At 38.2% G+C, this 25,996-nt stretch overlaps 1 protein-coding gene across 1 annotated transcript in view; it reads left to right on the plus strand.

Annotated features, from left to right (window-relative positions):
- HIBCH (3-hydroxyisobutyryl-CoA hydrolase) overlaps positions 1–25,996 on the plus strand; it is an 87,836-nt gene that overhangs the window by 51,721 nt on the left and 10,119 nt on the right. The window contains exons 8-11 of the mRNA XM_030847749.3: positions 6,792–6,937; positions 9,460–9,546; positions 13,678–13,736; positions 14,451–14,532. Coding sequence (XP_030703609.1) covers positions 6,792–6,937; positions 9,460–9,546; positions 13,678–13,736; positions 14,451–14,532 — 374 coding nt within the window. The remainder of the gene's footprint in view (positions 1–6,791; positions 6,938–9,459; positions 9,547–13,677; positions 13,737–14,450; positions 14,533–25,996) is intronic.

Consider the following 25,996-nt stretch of genomic DNA (forward strand, 5'->3'; position numbering starts at 1 on the left):
TAATGCTGGGTTCATTTCTGGAAAAGTTCAGGTAGAATTGATTCTTTTTTTTCTTTTTTCTTTTTTTTCATGTGTTTGGTAGAATTCACCAGTGAAGCCATCTAGGCCTAGAGTTTTCTTTGTGGAGAGGTTTTTAACTACAAATTCAAAATCTTTAATAGATGTAGGCTATTCAAGTTATCTGGGTTTTTTTGCACAAACTTTAGTAATTTGGGTCTTTTAAGGAGTTTGTCCATTTATTAGCATAAAATTCATTTCCTTATTATCTTTTTAGTATCTGTAGAATCTATAGTAATACCTGGCTCTCTCATCCTTTTTTTTTTGGTCATGCCATGCAGCATTTGGGATCTTAGTTCCCTGACCAGGGATCAAACCCGTGCCCCCTGCATTGGGAGCGTGGAGTTTTAACCACTGGACTGCCAGGGAAGTCCCTCTCTCATTCTTTTTTTTTTTTTTTTTTTTTTTTTTGCAGTATGCGGGCCTCTCACTGTTGTGGCCTCTCCCATTGCGGAGCACAGGCTCCGGATGCGCAGGCTCAGCGGCCATGGCTTATGGGCCCAGCCGCTCCGCGGTATGTGGGATCTTCCCGTACCGGGCACGAGCCCATGTCCCCTGCGTCGGCAGGCGGACTCTCAACCACTGCGCCACCAGGGAAGCCCTCTCATTCTTGATATTAGTAATTTGTCTTCTCTTTTTTTTTCTGATCACTCTAATTAGAGGTTTATTAATTGATCTCAAAAGAAGTTTTTTGATTTTCTGTTTTATTGATTTCTGCTCTGATATTTATTACTTCCTTCTACTTACTTGAAGTTTTATCTCCTTTCTCTAGTCTCCTAAGGTGAAACCTGAGGTCATTGATATGAGACCCAGGTATAGAATTCTATTCTGATGTTTAAATGTCAGTACTTTAAAGATTTTGCTACACCATCTCATTTATGTTGTTTTCCATGAGAAATCTGCTCTTATCCTTATCTTCGTTCCTCTGTAAATAAGTGTCTTTTTTTTTTTTTTCTTTTTTACTTTCTCTGGCTGCTCTTAAGATTTTCTGCTGATCACTTGTTTTGGTGTGCTTTGATCCCTTGATTATGACGTACCTTTTTGTAGCTTTCTTCCTGTTTCTTATGATTGTATTTATTGGGCTAGTTAGGTTTATAGTTTTTGTCAGATTTGGAAATTTTGACATTATTTCTTCAGATATTTTTCTGTCCCCCCCATTTCCTTTTCAGGAACTCCATTTAAACTTTCGTTAAGCTCACTCATGTATTGTTGATTTTTTTTTTATTTCTTTTTTTTATTTTAGATATTTGCTATTCATGTGTTTTCAAGTTTGCTAATCCTTTCTTTTGCAAAGTCAAAACTGCCCTTAATCCCATTCAGGTATTTTTTACTTATACATTCATCTTAGTTTTCATCTATAGTAGTATCATTTGGGTCTTCTTAAAAATATATTTTATTTTTTAAATTTTATTTATTTTATTGATTTATTTTTGGCTGTGTTTGGGTCTTTGTTGCTGTGCGTCGGCTTTCTCTAGTTGCGGAGAGTGGAGGCTACTCTTCATTGCGGTGTGTGGGCTTCTCATTGCAGTGGCTTCTCTTGTTGTGGAGCACGGGCTCTAGGCACATGGGCTTCAGTAGTTGTGGCATGTGGACTCAGAGTTTGTGGCTTGTGGGCTGTAGAGTGCAGGCTCAGTAGTTGTGGCTCACAGGCTTAGTTGCTCCGCGGCATGTGGATCTTCCCAGGCCAGGGCTCGAACCTGTGTCCCCTGCATTGGCAGGCGGATTCTTAACCACTGCGCCACCAGGGAAACCCCTCTTATTTGCTTTTATTTAACTTTTTGAACATATGGTATATGTTTATTATAACTGTGTTGATGTCCTTGTTTGCTAATTTTTATGTTTATGTCAGTTCTGGGTCAGTTTTTCTCATTTTGTTTTTTTGTTTTGTTTTATTTGTCTTTATAGATAATGTTACAACATTTCAAACTTTATTCAAACACACCAGTGGTGGCAAAGAGCACAAACAAGTGACAGGCACGATTGCTAACGCCAGGATCAAAGGCCAGGAAGGAGCTCGAGAGAGCCTGTTGGTCCCTGCCTTCCCCACACCTTGCTGTCACTTTCGGGTTTTTTTTTTTTTTTTTACTGGCGTATAGTTGCTTTACACTGCTGTGTCAATTTCTGCTGTACAGCAAAGTGAATCAGCCATATGTATATATATGACCCTTCTTGTTTGTATTTCCTGCCCATTTTGGTCACCACAGAGCACTGAGTAGAGTGCTGTGCTATACAGTAGGTCCTCATTAGTTATCTATTTTATACATAATAGTGTATATATGTCAATCCCAGTCTCCCAATTCATCCCCCCCACCTTTTCCCCCTTGGTGTCCATACGTTTGTTCTCTACATCTGTGTCTCTATTTCTGCTTTGCAAGTAAGATTATCTATACCATTTTTCTAGATTCCACATATATGTGTTGATATACGATATTTGTTTTTCTCTTTCTGACTTACTTTACTCCAAATGACAGTCTCTAGGTTTTTCCACATCTCTGCAACAGTTCTGGATCAATTTTGATTGATTGTTTTATCATGTCATCATGGGTGGCAATTTCTTGCTTTTTTAGATTCCTGGTAATTTTTGACTGGATTCTAGACATTGTAAGTTTTACTTTGTTGAGTGCTGGATATTTTTGTATAGATGGTTCCCAACTTATGGTGGTCTGACTTACAATTTTTTGATTTTATGATTTTACAATGGTGCAAAAGCAATATACATGTAGTAGAAACTGTACTTTGAATTTTGACCTTTTCTTTGGCCGGCCATATCCGGTACCATACTCTCATGTGATGCTGGGCAGTGGCAGCAAGCCATAGCTCCTATGCAGCCACACAATCACAAGGATAAATAACTGATACTTAGAACCTTTTCTTTTTCACTTTTAGCATAACAGTCAATAAATTATATGAGATATTCAGCACTTTATTATAAAATAGGTCTTGTGTTAGATGATCTTGCCCAACTTTAGGCTAATGCAAGTGTTCTGAGCACATTTAAGATAGGCTAGGCTAAGCTATGATGTTTGGAAGTTAGGTGTATTAAATGCATTTTTGTCTTATGGTATTTTCAACTTATGATTTGTGATGGATTTATCAGGATGTAACCCCAATGTAAATTGAGGAAGATCTATATTCTTATAAATATTCTTGAGCTTGCTTCTGGGATGAGGTTATGTTACTTGGAAACAGTTTGTTCCTTTCAGGTCTTTTAGGTTTTTTTAAATTTTTTATTATTATTTTTTTTAGATGCAAGGTTGGAGCAGTGCTCAGGCTAGGGCTAATTATTTCCTACTACTGAAATGAGACCCTTCTTTGCCTTCTACTCAGTGCCCCCACGAATCCTGAGTTCTCACAGTCTGATTGGTGGGAACAGGCACTATTCTCAGCCCCGTGTAGGTTCCCAGTACTGTTCTCTATAATCCTTTCCTGTGGTTCTTTCCATAACCTCAGGCAGTTTCTTCATACACATGTACTGATCAGTACCAAGCTGAGGACTTAAGGGAGACACTCTGCAGATCTCCAGAGTTTTCTCTCTGTGCAGCTCTCTCCTCTCTGGTACTCTCTTCTGGGAATTCTGTCTGCCTCAGTCTCCCTGGATTCTTAGCTTTATTCCCCTCAAATCAAGGGCTGTTCTGGGCCTGGACATTCTCTCAAGGCTTTAAGCTGGAGCTTTTGTAGAGTTTACCTCACTTGTTTTCAGATATTCACAGATCACTTACCTTTATTCCCTGATGGTCCAGTTTGTTGAAAACTGATATTTCGTATATTTTCTATAGTTATTTCAAGTAGGAGAGTAAAGTTAGTCCCTCTTACTCCATCTTACCCAAAGTGTAATTCTCCTGGATGGCTACTTTAGATTAGATGGTTAAAGAGGTTTTCCAAGGAGATGTCCTTTAGGTTGAGATTTGAATGACAAGAGGGAAGGAGCTATATTAATATCTTAGAACAGAACACTGTGGTGTTAAGAAGTTAGTCTAAAGCAAGAATAAAGCTTTACCGGCTCAAGAAACCACATAGAGTCAACTATCTGAATCAAGGGCAGGAGTGTTATACTGTGCTCTTCAAGAGGTACACAGGGACCTCTGGTGAAGAGTTTGGATTTAAACCTAAACATTACGGGAAACTGTGGGAGAGTTTAAAGCAGGGAGTGGCATGGTCTGGTTTACATTTTAATGCCGTCATTCTGGCTGCTTTAAGGATAATGGATTGTATGGGGTGCAAGAGTAGAGAGGCTTGTTAGGAGGTCATTACATTAATCTAGAGCTCTGCTGTCTGATACTGTAGCCACTAACCACAGATGGCTACTTAATATAAATTAAATTTAAATAAATTCAGTTCCTCAGTTGCAAAGTGTTTAATAGCCACATCTGGTTAGTGGCAGCATAGATTATAGAACATTTTCATCATCATAGAAAATTCTGTTGGATAGCACAGGTCTAGAGAGAGATAATTTTAAGCTTGGAGTAATATGGAGCTATAGAGTTGGAATAGAGTGGATAGATTTAGAAAATGTTTTGGAGTTAACTTGCTTGCTGATATAATGAATCAGGAATAACTCCAAGGTGTTTAGGTAGTGCTACTAGGTGGATGAGGCCAATTAGGGAAGGAACAGTATGGTTGGAGGGATGAGAATCAGGAGTTGTGTTTTTGCCATGTTGTATCTGGGATGCTTATTATCTATGTGGCTAAATCTAGAATGCAGATTTGAGAGTTTGTATTCAAGGGAAAAAGGCATAACTAGATAGACAGATTTGGGACTGTATTGGTCTGCTAGGGCTGCCATAACAAAATACCAAGACTGGGTAGCTTAAACAACATTTATTTCTCCCAGTCCTGGAAGCTGGAAGTCCAACATCAAGGTATTGGCAGGTTTGGTTTCACCCAGGGCCCCTGTCCTTGGCTTGTAGACAGCTGCCTTCTCTCTGTACTCACATGGCCTTTCCTCTGTGTGTGCCCTCAGTGTCTCTTCCTCTTACAAGGACACCAGGCCTATTAGATAAGGCCCCCACTCTTATAACCTCACTTAACCTTAATTACCTCTTTAGAGGTCCTTTTCTCCAAATTGTCACATTGTGGGGTTAGGACTTCAGCTTAAGAATTTTGGGACACAATTCCATCCCTAACCGGGACTGATCTGCATATAGATATTATCTAAAGCTATAAGAGCTAAGGAAATGCGTGTGTGGGGTATCGGAGAGCCTCAGATGAGGCCTAGGCACAGCAGTGGGCACAGGTCCAGCAAGGGAGGTGGAGCCAGTAAGGGGAACTGGAAAGAAGCAGCCATTGAGGCAAAGGGCGAAGAGGGAGAATGTGGGGCCCTGGAACACACAGAAGTGTTTTCACTTGGGCAGAGTGCTCCTGAGGTTCAGCAGCAGGTAGGAATGGATATTGAGGAACAGAAAGACGACCAGAGTGGCTGGAGTATAGTGAGTGAGTAGTAAGAGATGTAATTGAAAAAGTGGTCAGGGGCCTTGATGTTAGTTAGTGTGTTAGTTTTTTTTTTTAATTAATTAATTAATTTATTTATTTTTTTCGGTATGCGGGCCTCTCACTGTTGTGGCCTCTCCTGTTGCGGAGCACAGGCTCCAGACGCGCAGGCTCAGGGGCCTTGATGTTAGTTAGTGTGTTAGTTTTTTTTTTTAATTAATTAATTAATTTTATTTATTTATTTATTTATTTAATTTATTTATTTATTTATTTTAGTTAGGGTGTTAGGTTTTTTTTTTAATTAATTAATTAATTTATTTATTTTTTTCGGTATGCGGGCCTCTCACTGTTGTGGCCTCTCCCGTTGCGAAGCACAGGCTCCAGACGCGCAGGCTCAGCGGCCATGGCTCACGGGCCCAGCCGCTCCGCAGCATGTGGGATCTTCCTGGACCGGGGCACGAACCTGCGTCCCCTGCATCAGCAGGCGGACTCTCAACCACTGCACCACCAGGGGAGCCCCCTAGGAACTTTTTGACAAGTAGAACTGGGAAGAATTTGAATGCTTCTATTTTTATCTGAATTAATTGAAGCAATTTTCAAATAGATAGGTGGATTATAAACCTAGAGGGTCACAATTGTTTAAGGAGCTCTTAAACACCAAAAAGTAGTGTACTGGCAAGTATTTGCATATATGCTATTTTTAGTTGTTGCCGGTAGAGAGAATAAGGGAATTTAAAAAATACTCATGGTTAAGAGTAAGTGCAAGTGATTTAATTAGGTACAAACTTGTTCATTTAGTAGGACTAATGGTTATCACATCACTTTAAGTATCTTGAATATTAGATAATTGACTGTTTGGACATTGATTAAATGGTAATAATAATTTATCACATAATAGCCTTAGATTACATATATTTTTTCCTGTGCTTATCATTTGGAAAGAAAATATTGTTTCAGTCTTTACCTACATTGGAGACTCTTAAAAAGTAGTAGTAGAGATGAGTAATTTAAGTAATATTTATCAAGTAGTTATATCCAGAACATTGTGTCGTCATATCCTTTATTGAGTTCTATAGAAATGAAACATGAAAAATTTGAAAAGTACCCCAATTAAGTTAGCACGATTTATAGCAAGTCTTTTGTGACATTGATTGCATTGTGTAGTACGTTGTAGTACTGTGGTATAGTAATAATATTTTTACTGTAGAGTCAGACTCCAGAGAAAAATGGCTCTTTGATCTCAAGTAAAGAGAGCTGAATTTATCTTTTTCATTTGAATCATTGTCTCTTTTTGTTTTTAATTACAGGGCTATTCCCTGATGTGGGTGGAGGTTATTTCTTGCCACGTCTTCAAGGAAAACTTGGGTGCTTCCTTGCATTAACAGGATTCAGGCTGAAAGGAAGAGATGTGTATGCAGCAGGAATTGCTACACACTTTGTAGATTCTGAAAAGGTAATTACTTGGATGATTGCATTTTGTGTTGTTTGGAATAGCTCATGGGGAGGCAGTATGAGTGGTTGAGATTACAGGCTTTGGTCTACATGGGTCTGAACCCTACATGTACCTTTAAAGCTGTGTGACCCTGGGTAAGCTCTCCAATCCTCATTTCCTCATATGCAAAATGGAAATAATTATATCTGGATCCAGGGCTGTTTTGCCTGGTACCTTCAGTGAATATTTTTTAATGAATAATTATAGTCTGTGTAAAAAAAAAAGTAATATTTTAAGAAAGTCTAATATATAAAAATCTGAATTTATGTATTAAAAAATAGGCTTTTATAAAGATATTTTTGAAAGATTCTTTTGTTAGTTTCCCTAGTGCATTTAAAAGTTTGTAAAATATGGTCTTAAAAACTCTTCTGAAGGGTATCTGTTGTAAGGGACACATATTACTTACCTTGGTCTTAAAACATTTTTCTTAAACAGCACGGTCAGTTTTCTTAGCCCAGGATAGCACAGTGGCAAAGGATGTGCAGATGGACAGCCTGGTTTTAAATCTTAGCTTGAATTTATCCTCTTTAGCCCCAGTTTTCTCATATCCACGTTGAGGACGGCAGTTTTATCATAGCAGTTGAAAGTCATTGTGTTAAATGTAACAGAAGGGCCAGTTCAAGGTGGTTTTGCCTTAGAACTCCCAGCAAGAGATTTGGGATTTTTCTGCTTCAGCTGGCTTAGCTCAGTCTTATTGGACTGGCTTGTGCCTGAACCACATGGGTGGGTGGAATACACTGGCTAATCTATCCTAGCTAATGTGCTCCATCCCTGGAACTGTGGGATAAAGTCAGTTTCCCAGGAAACCCATGGATTTCTGATCTTGAGGTAGGGGTGTTATGGGATAGGGGAAGGAATGCTATTAAAATGTATGAAGTATACAAAGTTGAAAGTTGTCCCCTTAACACTGTTACGAGGGCCTTCCATCACATTTGCCTGAATTTTCAGATATTTCTCTTTTTTAGATCTTTATGGGCATCCTTGGTCACATTGAGTAGGTGGCTGTCTCATTCTTCCCTTGAGCTGTAACAGGAAGCAAACATGGGCACTCCATTATTTGCCCTTGATTATAGTGGAATTTGGTTAAGGATGGGCGAGAGAGCTGATCCACAGCCCTTTCCTCTCTTAGTCAGATTGCCCAGTAATACATGCAGTGCATAGCCTACCATTTACAGGGCCTGTAGTGCATAACAGAAATGAATAATACACATTGGGAATGGGGCTAGAGGTGGGTACAAAAGATAAAAAACCATCTGTATCATCTGACAGAGTAAAGTATGGAAAGTGTACAAACAGAATACAAAGAAAGGATTCAACGCATTGAATCCATTGAAGGAAGAGCTTACTTATAAGAAAGGACTGGAAGTTTTCTCATAGAGGTTGCAGTTCAGCTGGGCCTTAAGATAAGTATTGTCAGGAGAAGTTTTTCTGGATAGAGGAGACTTTAATGAGCAAGCCCCATAGGGGTAGGAAAGCATTAGCTGTGTTTTAGAAACAGTAAAAAGTCCAATTGGCTGAGTGTAGGAAGAGGTATATGAGGGATATAGGGAAAAGCTGTTGGAGGACAGAGGGAACGAAAAGTACCCACTGAACTGAGAAGGTATCTTGAGACCAAAAAATGAGGCAGGCGGCTCCATATAATCAGTGGATCAGTCTGTTAGAGGGTCACTTATGCTCAGGGTGGCATTGGGTGCACAGTGATCTGGCAGCATTCGCAACTGCACTCTGCACTGCTGAGGGGCCACTGGGATAGTTTTATAGTTGACCTTCGGGTATGGGGATATGTGCTTGGAAACAGGACATGCATTCCTAAATTGGGATTTATGAATGGGTAACTCGTCTCTTGGGCACTGGGAATACATACGTCAGTGAGAGTCTTCATCATTGTTTGGGGACTAACAGAGCATGGAGGCCACTTGGTCCTAATGAATATTAAACAATGTCTATTAACTATTGATACAAAGCCCTTGATGACAGAGAAGTGATTTACCACACAGTACAGTCCTGGGAAGGGTTAGTGGAAGGACAGGAGGAACTGTATGGGCCCAAGATGGTGTCAGTTATGCTAATAGCCATACAAGAGTTAAGTGTGGCTATATTATAGACCTGTGCATTGACTATAGTAGCCATTAGTCACATGTGGCAATTTTCGTTAAAGTTAATTAAAATAAAATTTATAATTGGGATCTTTAGTTACAACACTACATTTCAAGTGCTCAATAGCTAGAGGGAAACAAAGATGAATGTCTCTATTTCTCCTCTTCAATTTCTTTTGTATTTATCCATTCCTTGTAAGGCAGCATTTACTTTATGGGAATGTGTGTGCCTTCAACTTCAGTGAAAATTGCCTTCATTGATTCAGCTGAAGGGAGAGCATCATAATTTTAAGACAAGGATTTTTAAAAAGAATATAAGATTTCTAAAGAAAAAAAATTCTGTGTTGCTGTGGTGTTTTAAATGTTTTCCTTTTCCCCCCCCCGTAGTTGGGCATGTTAGAAGAAGATTTGTTAGCCCTGAAATCTCCTTCGAAAGAAAATATTGCAGATGTCTTAGAAACTTACCATGCAAAGGTAATCTTGTCAGTATTCTAACCTCAGATTTTAATTCATGGGGAAGGGGAAGTGACTGAAAAATTAGCAGTTGGTGAATATTATAGTTTGTGGATATAAATAAATGTACTGGGATTTATTTACTTTAAAGCTTGTTGGGAGTATCAGTGCTTCACAATCATTAGGATGGCCATCTGAGAAGATGATTTCTTTACATGCAACTACACAGCTTGTTTTCTCATTGCTGGTGAATTTCAGTGCATAGCCTTGTGGTTGGCCCTTGCAAGGGCTTTTTACAACACACTGTGACATTTGTGTAATGGAGGTTCAGTGTTGATGCTATTTGTGGAGCTGCTAAAGTGAAACTCTGGTCTATATCAAAATATTATAACATACAATGCAGTGTTTTCTTTTAATTCCTTTTGTTGTCTAACTTAAATTCTCTTTTAAGAGCCAAGAATCTATAAAAATGCTACATGGCTTCTAGTTAAACATGTTAGATGCCATATATGCTCCCTCCTGAAACCCCACTAAAATTGTAGGAAAGGAATAAGAAAGGCAGGAATCCACAAAGAGAAATAGAACAGAAAAGGAGACAGTGGCAGGCATGAGATGTCAGGATTTTGGAAGCTTGAAAGTGGAATGATGAGGGCAACTACTTTAGACCTGAGAACACCGAACTCAGTGGGGGAAGCCAATAAGAAATAAGCCAGTTCTTTCTGTAGACTCTTTGTAGGGTGTCAGCTCCCTTTGACAGGCCTCGCTGGCTAAGGGCAGGGATAGGTGAGGTGCTCTACTGAAAAGAGGCAGAACATATTAAATGGGAAGAATTTTGGCCTCTTTTCCTAGTTGGTTTCCAGAACTCTTACGTACCATCTATCTAAGTTTGGGCAGCCATAACAAAAATACCGTAGGCTTGGTGGCTTAAACAGCAGAAATTTCTCACAGTTCTGGAGGCTGGAAGGTCCAAGATCAAGGTGCCAGCCTATTAGGTTCCTGGTGAGGAACCTCTTCCTGTTTTGCAGATGAATGCCTTCCTGCTGTGTCCTCACATAGCAGAGAGAGAAAGTGAGCTCTCTCAGGTCTCTGCTTATAAGGGTGCTAATCCCATCCTGAGGGCTCCATCCTTTTGACTTAATTACCTCCCAAAGGCGTCACCCCCAGATACTATCACATTGGGATTAAGATTTCAACATGAATTTTGTGGGGGCACAAACATTGAGTCAGTAGCACCATCCTACTCCCAAGCAGTTCATTAGAAGCAAAAGAAAACCTGTAGCTATTGACATTCGAGCACCCCTCTATGAAAAAAACATCCAGGCCTGATCATCTCATAATGCATCAGACAATTGATAGTCCCATAACTGCAATTGACATTACACACAAAGCTTCCTAATTTTAGTGCTTCACATAGAATAACAAGGATTGCCAGGCATTAAAAACTGGAGATTGGCTAAAATAAAGAATGTACTTGAAGGAAGTAGGCAGTGCAAGGAGAAGAAGGAACCCTAACAATTATAGGTTTGGTTTTTTTTTTTATCTTCAGATAAGAGGAAAATATTTCATCTGTGAAATAAGAACAGATGTTACGAAGAGAAATAGTTAAAGACTAAAAAGAAATTTAAAATGTGACAGCGAAATGGGGGAAAACCTCACAACAGCTTAGATTAAAATTGATGGATGAGGAAGACTCTAAGAGGATAATAAGGTGGAAAATGGAGAGAAAAGAAAACTTGGTATTATTCCAGGACGTCCAAACCTGTTAGGAATTTGTAACAGAGGAGAGGAAATATTTAGAGAAATGGTAACCGCCCCCTGACAAAATTACCCAGAACAGAAGAACGTGAGTACAGATTCATGGGCCCTGAATAGTTAGTGTATGAATATGAATACAGAGCATGTGAGCATTTCATCAGATTTTGTCAAAGCATCTGATAGTCTCTTACGTTGTCAAATTGGGTAAACGTGGGATGGATTATAGCGTGGGGGGGTTGAGGCGCCTTCCCAAGGAGTTCTGTTAAATGTTTGGGTATTAGGCTGTAAGTGAAGCCGTCTTGGCCTTCTCTTAGTCAGTGTTTTCCTCAGTGATTTGGATGAGAATGTTGATGGTGTTTTGATCAGACTGATTTGAAACTAAGAAACTAAGTTAAATTAGGTAAACATGTTTGTGAAAAAAAAAACCAAGTTCAGAGTGATCTGTTTAATAGTAAAAATGTGAAATTTGATAGATGTGTTGGGAAACCCTCCATGTGTTTTCCTTTCCTTCTCACTACTACGACATTCACAACACTCCTGACTCCAGACGTTGTTGGTTTTCCACACATCAGGCAGTTCTCCACGACACAAGCTGGGTGTCTTGTGATTCCTTTCAATGCTGACACTGTCTACCTGAGGTTTGCATCAGATCCCACAACTTAACGGGCCCAGTCCCACAAGTTGGACCCTACTTTACACACCAGTCACAAATCCCAGGTTGTCACCTGTACTTCTCACTGACTGGCAATAAATTGGGGTTCTCGTGACCCCCTCCTTGGGTTTGATAATTTGCTAGAATGACTCACAGATCTCAGGGAAACACTTAACATTCATTGGTTTATTATGAAGGATACGAATGCACAGCTTGATGAAGAGATACATAGGGTGGGGTCCAGAGGGCCCTCAAGCCCAGGAGCTTCTGTCCCCATGAAGTTGGGGTGAGCCACTCACTCTCCCTGCATGTTCATTAACCTAGAAACTCTCCAAACCCCATCCTTCGGAGTTTTTATGACAGCTTCATTATGTAGGCACGATTGATTAAATCATTGACATTGGTGATCGAACTCAACCTCCAGCCCTTTCCGCCTCACTGGAGGTGGAGATGGGGGAGGTGTGGGATTAGATAGTGGAGTATGGCACTGCAACTTCCCTTGGTTGGTTCCCCTGGCAACCAGCCCCCATCCTTAGGGCTTTCCTATAGTCACCTCAGTAACAAACAAAGGTGTGATTGAAAGGGGGCTTGTTGTGAATAACAAAAGACAGCCATTTCACCTTTATTTCAGGAACCAAAGACAAAAGACCATATACTATAACAAAAGGTGATCTACTTAGAGATTTTCATGGGTTTTTGGGAGCTGTGAGCCTGGAACAAAAGGCCAAATATATGGACGGAGACCAAATACATATTTTTTATTTTAAATCACAGTATCACAATAGAGGTAATTGTATTTCAGTCCAGGGTACCAAATTCATAAGTACAGGATGGGAGAAATGTAGCCTACAATGGCACCAGTTTTAAAAAAGTTTTAACTGCCCAGTGTCAATCACAGCATAATAGGACTGCCCCCAAACTAACCTAGAGTTAGGCCTGTTATTAAAAGCATTGTATCCAAAACAAGGGTATGCGGAACCTTGTTGTACTTTGCTATGATTCAGCCACGTCTGCAGCTAAGGTACATGTACCACACTTTAAGAATGACCTTGATAAACTGGAATTTGTACATAAGAAGGACCTGGATTGTGAGGGGACTCAAAACTGCACTGTGTGAGAAAAGATTAACTCAAGGGGGATTAACTAGAACTATAAACACGAAAGGGCTGATTTTTGGTTCAAAAAAATTTTTTTTTAATCCTAATTATAGTTGTTCAAGCACTTATGAGTTCTTTTCTGAGGTAGTGTTTTTTTTCCCCTGGAGGTCAGTGCTGTGGGGATATCGGGGATATAAGCCTGTGTTTAGACTCATTGCTATCATGGAAAGAAGAAATCGCTTACACATTGTAGTGTTTTTTTTTCCCCCTGGAGATCAGTGCTGCGGGGATATCGGGGATGTGGTAGGGATTTCTATATCAGACAGAAATTGGGGCAGGATGACTTCTTAGGTCCCTTGAAATCCTTAAATTCATTGACACACTTTAATGATGACATAATAATATATAATGGCATACAAATAAAAATACAAGAACATTTTTTGCTGTTGATAGTTTTAAGAGCTATTCTGGAATAATACATAGTGTCTGAATTTTGAACATATGGTAGTAGTTATTTATGAGACTGGATGTAATTTGAGTGAAAGTTGCAATCTGCCACAAAATACATCATTAAATATGGTGAAAATTTTAAGAATTTTTAAGATTTGAGTTGCATCAAATTAATTAAAGGTTTTTATTTTCAAACAGTCCAAGATTGATCAAGACAAGTCTTTTATACTTGAGGAACACATGGACAAAATAAACAGGTACTTAAAGAGAGGTGTCAATTATATGTTCCTTTGGAAAGACTATATTAAATTGAATTTACTACTGATGCTGTAATTGTGCTGTGTTTGAGAATGCACCAAATTCTGAGATCAGATAACACAGTGTTTTTTTTTAGTTACCTTTGAAAGTAGCTTCCTGCCCACTCCTTCAGGGGGAAATAAACTCATTAAATTTAAGTAATCTATCATGCTGATTCATTTTAGTGCAAAACATTTCGTTAATGGGGAAGAGAGTGTAGAAAATAACAATTGAATTAACTTATCTTTTATCATTGTAAAGTCATCTTCTCTGAAGGTCTTATCAAGCTGATCAGCAAAAGGTTTTGTGCAATGATTTGAGAGACTGACAGACTGACTTAAACACAACAAGAGGAGAAAAACTGTTGGAAAATAAGGCAACTATCATTACGTTTTAGAAGCATCAGTTTTTGACAGTTAAGACATCATTTACTTATGTATGATAGATGCAAGAAAGCAGAAGAGAAAATGTAAGCTTTATTTCCCATTAGTGAAGGTAGACTGCAAATACCCAGAGAAACAATATTCTATTTCATCATCCTGTAATATAGGTTGGAAATTTTTTCATTCTTGAAATAGGGTTTAGGGGAAGCCTGTGTTTAGACTCATTGCTATCATGGAAAGAAGAAATCACTTACACATTGTTGAAATCTTATGTTTCCTTTTCTTTCATAGTTGGTTCTCAGCCAATACTGTGGAACAGATTATTGAAAATTTACAGCAAGATGGTTCATCTTTTGCCCTAGAGCAGCTGAAGGTAATGTATAGATTGTTTCCGCCATGAGCGTGGTGAATTCTTGTGATAGGGAAGCCTCTGAGGGGTGTCAGAGCTCCGTGATGGTGACATAGTGCACTGCACAGTTTTTTTTTTGAACTCAGTTGAGCTCCAGAAAGTAGTTCCACAAAACCTTTACCTAAACCCAAATGCCTTGTCTACCTGCTGGATATTGATAACAAAGCTAAGCTGTTTTTAGGTCTTTTTGACTATAACAGAGAAGGACTTCATAAGCATGCTTCATCTCCAGTAGTCCTCCTTGTCTTGAGGGAGAAATGTTCAGGGGTGTTTTTATTAGAAGGGTTGGATCAATGGGGAACAGTCACCTTATAATATATTGCAGTTGTGACATTAGTCTGTAAGTTCTATTTAATGTGCAACACATCAGTATATGGTCTTTTTAGCAGTAGATTTAATAAGAAAGTGATCCTTTCTAAACTAACAAGAGGCTCCATCTACAGCCATAGGCAAGTCCTAAGCAGTGTTTCTCAGTGTTAGGTACACTTTGATCTTTCTTCAACATGACTCAACTGGTAACAGCGGAAGAAAAGCTGTTTTTGTGTAAATGAGTGCATATTGGATACTGACATTCATGGAACTATCATGTGACTGTGAAACTTGGGGTACTTTAGACTTCTAGACAAAGGAAAGAAAATGTATGTTTCCTTTTACTAGAAAGAAAAGGTGGTTTCTCTTTATCTGGTAGTATTTTTCAATTTACAGGTATAGTTATAGCATTTCAGTTGTCAGGTAACTTACTGACAAAAAATTTAAATTAAATCTTACCTGTGAAGATGGAAACATTTCCTCATTCTTAAGGGAATATTAATTTGTCTCTTAGGATCTTATTTAGTATTGGAATTCTATTAACTTTCAAGGATAGGCATAAATTAGAGTAAGAAGACCAGCCATATATTTCCCTAACTCACAAAAGTAATGTTACTGTTTCAGGAATGTTTGCATAAATGTAGATAACCATTTTATATTTCAAGGATTCTGACTTGAAAGTTGGTTCTCTTGTTTTCAGAGCAATATAGAAACCAGCATTCCTGTTTGTTTGTTTGTTTTTTCAGCAATAGGGTTAAGTATGCACTTAGCAATTTCATTTGAAAATAGTCATGCAGCACATTACCTCATAGGCTATATATTGAATACGATAAAAGCAGTACAGATAAGCAACTAACCATATTATTTTAAAACCACTGGCCTACCCCAAAACTGAGGGATAGGACTCAGATGGTCTTCCAGTTTTCCTCCCATTTCTCTGGCGATATGTTTATTCTGCATTCAGAAGAGGGTACTTGGCAAGCCACCTATCACAGCTAGGATCAGCATAAGCACCCTCACTGGAAGGACCGATTTTCATTTTTATTCAGTTGACCTGCTCTGTTGAATGAATGTGGCTCCACAGTATTAGTATCTGCTGGGAGTAACATGATGTGGGGATCAGAAATTCCCACTGAGGCTTCCCTGACAGAGACTTAGAAATAGGGCTTCTTTTAATTATGTCAGCCAGAAACACACACCAAGAAACAACCCTGAAGGAGAAGACAGTTGTTAGTGCTTCAGTGACAGGTTTGCAGATCACATGTTTGAACAACTTTTAAAGAAGATTCTAACACTTGTGTCAGTAAACCTCAAGGATTGCTCCTGACCCTGTGGACTCTTCAGGGATTCCTGTCTTCCTTCTGCAGGTCCCAATGATCTAGTCTGTATTGATGTTTGAAGTTGCAACCATCTACTCCATGTCTTAGGGGTTCCTTTCTCTCTAGGATTGTCCATCGGGAAGGACCTAATCTTTTCAACATACTTGCTTATCATTAAATAAAAACATACAGTTTTTCTTTAATCCTTTCTTTAGATTTTTAACTACCAGTCACTATAGGATAACATACGGGCTAAAAAAACTGACAAATATGGGGAAGTTGTAAAGAAGTTCCATCTTTACAACTGATGGAATTTTCGTAGTACCTTATTTTATGGCTTCTAATGTCCTTTCTTAGATTTTCCTCCTAAGTTCCAATACACTTTTTTTTTTCTTTTTTTAAATAATGCTGTGGGTTGGAATTCATCAAATCTCCTTTTAATCACTCTTTTGGTGTAGGTTGTTCATGGTGCCAAGCAATCCATGTAAACTAATGGGCTATTTAAATGCCCTGATGGGTAACCTGTATTAGAGAAACCTTAACCAAAGACTCCCATTGCGGTATTCTTGTGTGTGTGTATGTGTGTGTGTTGTGGTCAAATACATGTAACGTAAAACTTAACATCCGAACCATTTTAAAGTGTATATTTCAGTATTGTTAAGTATATTCACGTTGTTGTGCAATCAGTCTCCAGAATATTTTCAACTTGCATAACTGAAACTTTATACCCATTAAACAGTAACTCCCTATTTCCTTCTCCTCCCAGTCTCTGGCAGCCACCATTCTGCTTTCCTTTTCTGTAGATTTGACTACAATGGACAGCTTGCATAGGTGGAATCATACAGCATTTTTCCTATTGTGACTAGCTTATTTCACTTAACCATGACGTTTCAGGTTTCACCCATGTTGTAGCAGGTACCAGAATTTCATTTTTTTTTAAGGCTCAGTAATATTCCATTGTATGTTTATGCCACATTTTATTTATCCATCCATCTGTTGATGGGCATTTGGGTTGCTTCTACCTTTTAGGTCTTGTTAATATCACTGCTATGAACATGGGTTTACAAATATCTGCTTTTAATTCTTTGAATACATACTCAGAAGTGGAATTGCTGCATCACATGGTAATTCTATTTTTAATGTGTTGAGGACTTCCACACTCTTTTCCATAGCAGATGCGCCATTTTATGTTCCCACTGACAGCAGTGCACAGAGGTTCCAGTTTTTCTGCATCCTTGCCAACACTTGTTATTTTCTGTCTTTAAAAGAAAAAAAAAAGCCATCCTAATGGCTGGGGGGTGATAGCTCATTGTGGGTTTTTTTTGTTTTTGTTTTTTGGCCACGCCACGCGGCTTGCAGGATCTTAGTTCCCTTACCAGAGATTGAACCCGTGCCCTTGGCAGTGAAAGCGTGGAGTCCTAACCACTGGACCACCAGGGAATTCCCTCATTGTGGTTTTAATTTTCATTTCCCTAATGGTTGGTGATATTAAACATCTTTGCATATGCTGATTGGCCATTTATATTTTCTTTGGAGATATGTTTAAGTTCTTTGCTCACTTTTTAATTGAGTTTTTTGTTGTTGTTGTTGACTTGTAGGAAGTGCTCTCCTGTTTCAATCTCCCTTTTCTGGTAATGAGACTAGCAAGCTTGCCAAAGTACAGAAGGTTCTTCAGGGCCAATGAGAGAAGTATTTCTTTTCCAGAATTACAAGTGATGTCAGTAATCAAAGGAATCATGGTTAGAAGCGGTTGAGACGACCTCCCTTGCCTCAACTCTCAGCAAGGATACTAATCCAAGGAAGGAATTTAAATGGGTCACCAGTCCTTAGGAGGTCTGGGGAATGAAGTCCACGGCCCAGAGAGGCAGAGAAACAAGAGCAGAGAGCAGTGAGTCAAATTAGTGTCCAGGGAGGTGGTCCTGAGCAAATGGCCAGGGAAACCAGTGCTGCTTTTGACTTGTCTTCTAGGTGTTTTCTTGTTATTGATGTAGGATATCCTGCTGTGTTAAAGGCTTAGAGAGAGGGTGTATACTTTGCTTTTCCAGTACTAGAAAACTCTTATTAGATTTTTTGGGATTTCTTCTTTCTAATCACTAATGTGAGATTTATGTATTTTTTTATTTTAAAATGCTCGTTTCATGAAGAGTAAATGAAACTCAGTTTTTACTTGAAGAAGTTAACATACAAGACTATGACAGGCCTCTATAAAGAATTCATGCACTGAAAAATTGGAGGAAAAATAGGAAAACTAAGAAAGATAACCAGGGCATAGATTTTAAGAAAGAGGAGCAGCAAAGTATTAAAACGAGAAATTAAACTTAAAAGATTACTAATCTTTCTGTAAGCTTTGAGAATTACCTGTATACTGTACTATTTAAAAATAAAGTGACCGATATTCAAGAAAATTGCTACAGGAATTGTTCTGCTGTAAACAACTAGAAAACTGGACAAAACGTATGAAACAAGTATTTGTAGACATTGGACAATGCAGGCAGCACATGTGATTCCTGAGAGAAGGGAAACAAACAAGAGAGGCCTAAGATTGACTCAGCTTTCTTCCTGCAGGAGTTTCCAGAATATTGATCTGTACGTGTTATGGGTAAAACTCCACAAGAGCAGGGAAAGAGTCACAGGAAAGCAATAGTCTGAACAGTTAGCAAGTCTCACACAGGTCTGGGAAGTGTTCATATTCCCATCAGCCAGAAGATTTACATTTTAGTAGTGGGCATAAATTAATACTAGAGTAATACTTGCTCTGAACGCCCAAGGTAATTCAGTGGGGAAAAGATAGTCTTTTCAACAAATGGTTCTGGAACAATTGGATATCCATATGCAAGGAAAAAAAAAGTTATTGACTCTTACCTTGCCCTTGTAGGAGAGAAAAAAATTCTCTATCCTCTTAGGTTCTCTGGCTGGGCCTAAGAATCAAACTGACATAGATTAACAGGAGAAGAGTATACAAATTTTATTAAATTTTTACATGTACATGGCTGTCTGTGCAAGAGAATGAAAACCTGAAGAATGACCAGAGCAGGAAGCTTGTATACCTTTTAGACAAAGAAACAATAAATTTGTTAAGAATTGACAAGGCAAATAACTTTTGGCTAGGAGTAGTAAATGGTGAAGAAGTAACTAGGAAGATAAGGGTTAATTTAAGAAGGTTAGTCTGTACAGATTTCTTGGCCCCAAATTCCCTATCTCTGGTGATCAGAATGGCTTCCTTCCTCCTGGCACAGGGAGGGTACCTTTCACGTGGGGGTTGTATCTCCTGCTTTCAGGAAGAAAAGGAGGGTCAGAGTGCCCTTCTTACACCTATTGTTTCCCAGGTGCCTTTAACTCAAAATAATCAATATGACAACATGGCGTTATCTTGGGGTGACATGCTTTGAGCTCCTTCACACTATATGCAATTCAAAATGTATTATGAACTTAAATGTAAGCACTAAAACTATACCACTCTAAAGGAAAACATAGGAGAAAATCTTGGTGACCTTGGGCTAGCTAAGATTTTCTTTTTAATGCAAAAAGCTGGAACTGCAGAAGAAAAAAATTGATAAATCTTTATTATAATTAAACACTTTTCCTCTTTGAAAGACACTATCAGAAAAATGAGGAAGCAACAGATTGGGAGGAAGTATTTGTAAAACATGTATCTGATAACAGGACTTTAATCCACCACATATACAATATAAGAATGTAAACAGCACAACTAAAAATGGGAAATCTAGACATGTCACCGAAGAAGATACATGAATGGCCAGGAAGCACATGAAAAAATGCTCAAGATCTTTAATCTTTAGGAAAAGGCAAATTAAAACCACAGTGAGATATTGCTTTGCATCCATTAGAGTGGCTGAGATTTAAAAGGTTGACAGTACCAACACCAAATGTTGGTAAAGATGTGTAGCACTTACAACTTGCATATTGCTGGCAGGAACGCAGTTTGGCAGTTTCTTATAAAGTTAAATGTACACTTACTGTAAGATCCAACAATCCCACTTCTAGGGATTTACCCAAGAAAAATGTAAACTTTTGTCCACACCGTTGCTTTACTCACATGTCCATAGTGACTTTATAATAGCCCCAAACTGGAAACAATCTGATCCCTAATTGAATGAGTAAACAGATTGTGGTATATTCATACAGTAGAATATTATACTCAGCTATAAGAAGGGATGAGCTGATACATTAAACAGCTTGGATGAATCTCAGAAGCATTATGCCAAGTGAAAGGAGGCAGACACAAGGACTACCTACTGTGTGATTTTATTTTTATGAAATTCTGGAAAAGGCAAAACTGTAGGCCCAGAAAACAAATCAGCTGCCCAGGGATAGAACTGAGGGAAGTAGAACTCTTTGGGGTGATGGAAATGTTCTAGATCTTGATTGTGGGGTAGTTGTACAACTGTATACATCTATCAAAATTTATGGACCTATGCACTTAAAATGAGTGAATTTTATCATATGTAAATTACATCTCAGTAAAACTAATTATTTAAAAAATAAAATGATATGCCAAATTATGTTTAAAAAACAGTTTGACCTGTAGAAGTGGGCATTATATTTGCTGAAGGTACCTATTACACTGTGCAGTTAATTGCTATTAATAAGAGTAACTGAATGGCAGTGTTGATGGATGCATTGTTCCTTTGGGAAAGAGTACAATAAACCTTAAGGGGAAAATACATCCATCTATGTAGACAGGAAGAGAAAACAGTTTCCAGTCCACTGATGGAGCTTAGTGACCCTTAAGTGCTATCATGAACATTTAGGATATCATCAAACAGGAGTACCTGCATCTTTAGATACTGTCTTTACATTTTTTTTTAATTGTTAATGCTTTTAAGAAATTACCGGAAAAATCTTAAGGTTGCAAAAAGCACTCTTCTTGGACTGGTTCTAAGCCTTTTATAAGAGGAAAGAAATATTAGTGCCCATTTCTTTAAAACAATATGACCCTCCAGAATGGTGAAAAAATATTTAAAAACAAAAATATGTCTGTGAAGCTGCAGTATTCGGTGAAGTAGACCAACTCGTTTAGGTATTTTGTGTTTCTATTGTATTTTTGGTCAATCTGAACATTTCTGGAAAAGATTTATAGATATAAGTGCATAATGTATAAGATGATTATTTAGAAAAATATTCACAATTCATAGCAAAACATAACTCTTAACTACAGTTGATATAAACTAGTTAAAAAAATCAAAGACCTGTTTAACAGACAGGATATAACAGGGGCTTATGCCGCTTGGTTTTAAAATAACAGATGATGTGATTTACTGTGGCTTAAATTCTACCTTCTACTTAATTTCATTCAATCCCAAGGACAAATGCTAAGAAATAGTTCCCTTTTAAGCCTTAAAACAGCACAACAAAGCTTCGGGTATTTAGTGGCAGTGTTGAACACCATAGAAATGACAGTGTTATTCCATAAAGACCTCTACCTGCTTGTCCCTGTCCCCATTATGTGTCCTTTTCTCTCTACTGCTCCTGTCTTTTTGCTCTATTGAGTGCCATCTACAGCAGACTATAAGCTGCTGAGAAGCTTGCTTACTCCTGTATTTCCAGACACCTGTCACAGAGCATTTCACATGGTAGGTATGATGAATGAATGGGTAAGGTGCTGTGCTGCCACTGAGTTTCAAAAGTGAAAATTCAGTACCTGTTCTCAGAGGGAGTTCACAATTCAGTGGAATAGACACATAAACAAAATACGGTAAGTGCTACTAAGCTAGAGGCTTGCACAAATTATTGTGGGTGTCCAGAAAATGATGGAAGGAGTCTTAAAGGCTTCACAGAGGAGACCTCTGAGCAGAGAATTAAAGATGGGAATGAGTTGTCAAGTGGCAAAGGGTATATCAGACAGAACAAAGCACATACTCAAAGGACAAATGTTAGGAGAATGCAGAGCTGGGAACAAGGAGTAAAGTGTCAGAAAATACGGCCAAAAAGATGATTGCAACCAGACTGTGAGGAGCCTTATGTTAAACTAAAGAGCTTGAATTCAGTGAATTTTTTTCTGAGTGTGTATGTATTTTAAGAATTCATTGTTTTTTGAAGTACAGGAAAGTTATAATGTATAGCTGAAAAATTTTTACAACATAAACATAAGGAACACCCAGAATAAATTAGGCACTCGATATGTCTTATTGAGTCCCATCCCAGTCACTACCTCTCCCTAGGCTAACCATATACTGATTTTTAACACCATAGATTTTGTTTTGAGTTATATATAAAATCATAGTTTTCTGTCTGTCTTTTGCTCAGCATTGTATTTGTGAGGTTCACCAGTGTTGTATGTAGCAGTGGTTTGTTTTCATTGCTTTAAGTTATTCCATGGTGTGATATATCACATTTTATTTATTTATTTCTACTGTTCGTGGACATTTGGGGTTGTTTGTAGGTTTTTACTGTTAGAAATAATGCTGCTATGAACAATTTTGTCTGTGTCTTTTGTTAACAAAGATATGGATTTCTGTATATACCCAGGAGTAGTACTGCAAAGTCATCACATGTTGTTAAAAGATACACTAAAGCATATTAAGAATTTTGATAGGGCTTCCTTGGTGGCACAGTGGTTGAGAGTCCGCCTGCTGATGCAGGGGACACGGGTTCGTGCCCCGGTCCGGGAAGATCCCGCATGACACGGAGCGGCTGGGCCCGTGAGCCATGGCCCCTGAGCCTGCGCGTCCGGACCCTGTGCTCCGCAACGGGAGAGGCCACAACAGTGAGAGGCCCGTGTACCGCCAAAAAAAAAAAAAATTTGATAGTTTTTTTGAGCAAAAATTGATCTAAATCAGGCAGCACCAAAGCAGAAGTGGTAAGAAAAGCTCTACTGATATGAGCTTAGGGGAAGCCTTTTATGCAGAGGAGGTGGAAGCAAAGCAAGGAAATATTGATTGGCTGTAGCTTAAGCAGTTGCTTTAGTTGGGAAAGGCTAATTGGCTATTTATGATTGGCTGTCCTTAGGTTTCGATTTTTAACCTTGAGGCATTACAGGCTTAGATTTTGATTTGCTTACAGTCTACTAAAGCAGTAAGGGCACCTCAGTTAGATGGCCTCTGTTTAATTTAAAGCATGTACATTGATCTTAGTAGTTACTGTCAAAAAGTTTTCCAATATGGTTGTACAAATTTACATTGGATAATAAGTTGCTCTACATTCTCACCAACACTTGATATTATCTGTCTTTTTCATATTCGTCATTCTGGTGTATGTAAAATAGCATTGCATAGTGGTTTTAATTTGCATCCATGATTACTAATGGGGTTGAGCATCAATTCATACCTTTATTGGCTGTGGTATCCTTCCTTGCGAAGTGCCTATTAAATCTTTTTTATTATTACTGTTAGTTTGTAGGAATTATTTCTATCTTCTGCTAATTAAGTCCTTTATCCAGTACATGTACTACATATATCTTCCTCCTATCTGTTACTTGCCTTTTTTCTATCTTAATGGTGGCATTTATTGAACAGAAATTTTCTGTTCAAAATGTGGAGAAGATGTCCTGAAGATCTGGGGCAGATCCATAACGGTCCATAAATGAGAGATTTCATTACAAACTCTTTACATTAACCAACTATAATGTAGAACAGGAGTTTGTTATTTTGGGCTTTTGAGATCTGTTGTTTTAACTATGTTTATGTTCTTAACGGCCTTTTTAAAAAGTGATTGGATATACTATTTTAGATTTTTCTTAAGTTAAAAATCCAACTGTATAAAGTGTTTCTAATTATAGTATTCCTTAGTTTTTTATTTTCTAAGTGTCATTTGCCCTCGTAGAAAACATTGTTTCTACTCAAAATTGTTTTCTACATGCTTTCAAATAATTTGTTTTGACCTGTTTTGCACTGATTTATTTCTCTTGTGCCTTGCAAGTATTTTAAAGTATCAGCTATTCAAATTAAATAATTTTCTATAGTATAATATGAGCAAATGATTTATCCTTCTCCTCTGACCTCTATAATGTACATTGAACACTTCTTAAGTGGTTACTGTCTGTGGCTTACTTAAACTTTTATCTTGACGGCATTTTTAACGGTTCAACGAAGTTTTTACACGTAGTGAATTTGGTTTTTTAATGGAATGATTAGAAAGTTCATCTCATAATATATTAATAGATTGGAAATATGCTGTAGCCATTTTTCAGAGGAGAGTAAAATTACACCCATTTGTATTTTTCCTATACTTTATGTATTCTTTTGAGTTAAATGAAGAATAAGCTAATTTGTTGCCTTTAATTAGCTTCTTAAGCTCTCATTTCCTGTTCATTGTCTTTACCCTGTATGTAATGTAAGTCAGTATCAGCTCTATTTTTTATTGCATTTTTAAAAAGTAAAATGATCTAAATTTACTTGAATTCCTGTTAGTGTTCCTTCTTTTGAGATTAAAACTGGCAGAGCCTAGACTTTTAAAGAATGTTATACATGATATCCTTTTTTATAAAGGAAAGAACTCAAGAGATCATTTTCTAAGATCACTTAGTGAATCAGAGAAATAGTTGTTATAGCCCTTGAGTCAACTCTGAGTCCACTTGGTAGAAGTTTTCTAATTGTAATCAGTAGGCTTGCTGAATACTGTTTTTCTCTTGATAATTCATGTCAGACTGTATATTATCGAGTGTTCTGGCACTCCTGAGGAGAGGGTGAGCGGCATTATCCTGAGTTTTCCTTTTGTGGCAAATTTCCTAGGACTTAATAAATAAAACTTAACCAAAAGAAGCGTTCCTAGGATTCTTACCCAAAAGGCAGTGATTATAGTGCTTATAATGCTTAGAGTGCAAGGACCGTGTGCTGTTGATTATTCTCTCCCCTGAAGTGTCTAATGCATAATACATGCTCAGTAATATTGTTGAATTGAGATGAGAATGTGAATCATTTGATAAAAATAAAGGAAAAAAGAAGTTGGCTATTTGATATACAGGAGACAACTAATCTTCAAAGGGTCAGATAAATTGGTTAGAACACTGACCAGTGTTCCTCTAATACGCAGAAATGTGTCCATTCAGTTAGTTGTATGGGTGGGTGCAGGGCTGTATCCATACACATTTCTGGCTTAGCTAAAGATCCAAGTCCTAATCATTATCAAAATTTCCAAAACAGTCTGTGTTCCCTTTATCATGAATGAAGCTATGTTAGCTCCTTTAATGCTCTTCCATCATCCCTTCTTTGATTCCTCTAACACGGGGGTCCCAAAGCCCTGGGCTGCTGACTGGTACCAGTCCTCGGCCTGTTAGGAACCGGGCCGCACAGCAGGAGGTGAGCGGCGGGCGAGCCAGCGAAGCTTCATCTGCCGCCTTCCATCATCCCCCCATCCTTGGTGTTACTGCCTGAACATCCCCCCCACCCCGTCGTGGAAAAATTGTCTTCCACGAAGCCAGTCCCTGGTGCCAAAAGGGTTGGGTACCACTGCTCTAATATGTCCCACTTCCTTGTCAAGGGAAACATCCCCATCTGTGGTCTTATTTCATCCTTTTCTGCCTACTCTAGGAACTAATTGCATCAGCCATCTCCCTCTTTCAGTATCTTCAGTTTTACCTTCTTGAGTTAGTGGCATATTTTCTTCTATCATTTTCAAAGCTTTCCTAGCCTTACAAAAAAGCCTTCCCTTGACTCTGTTTTTCCTCAAGCTACTCTCCTGACTTTGTCTTCCTCTTTGCCATTGAAATTACACAAACAAGGTTTTTTTAATAAATAAATTTATTTATTTTTTATTTATTTATTTTTGGCTTCATTGGGTCTTCGTTGCCACGTGGGCTTTCTCTAGTTGCTGAGAGCGGGGGCTCCTCTTCGTTGCAGTGG

The sequence above is a fragment of the Globicephala melas genome, chromosome 7 (assembly GCF_963455315.2).
Source record: "Globicephala melas chromosome 7, mGloMel1.2, whole genome shotgun sequence".
Classification (NCBI taxonomy): domain Eukaryota; kingdom Metazoa; phylum Chordata; class Mammalia; order Artiodactyla; family Delphinidae; genus Globicephala; species Globicephala melas.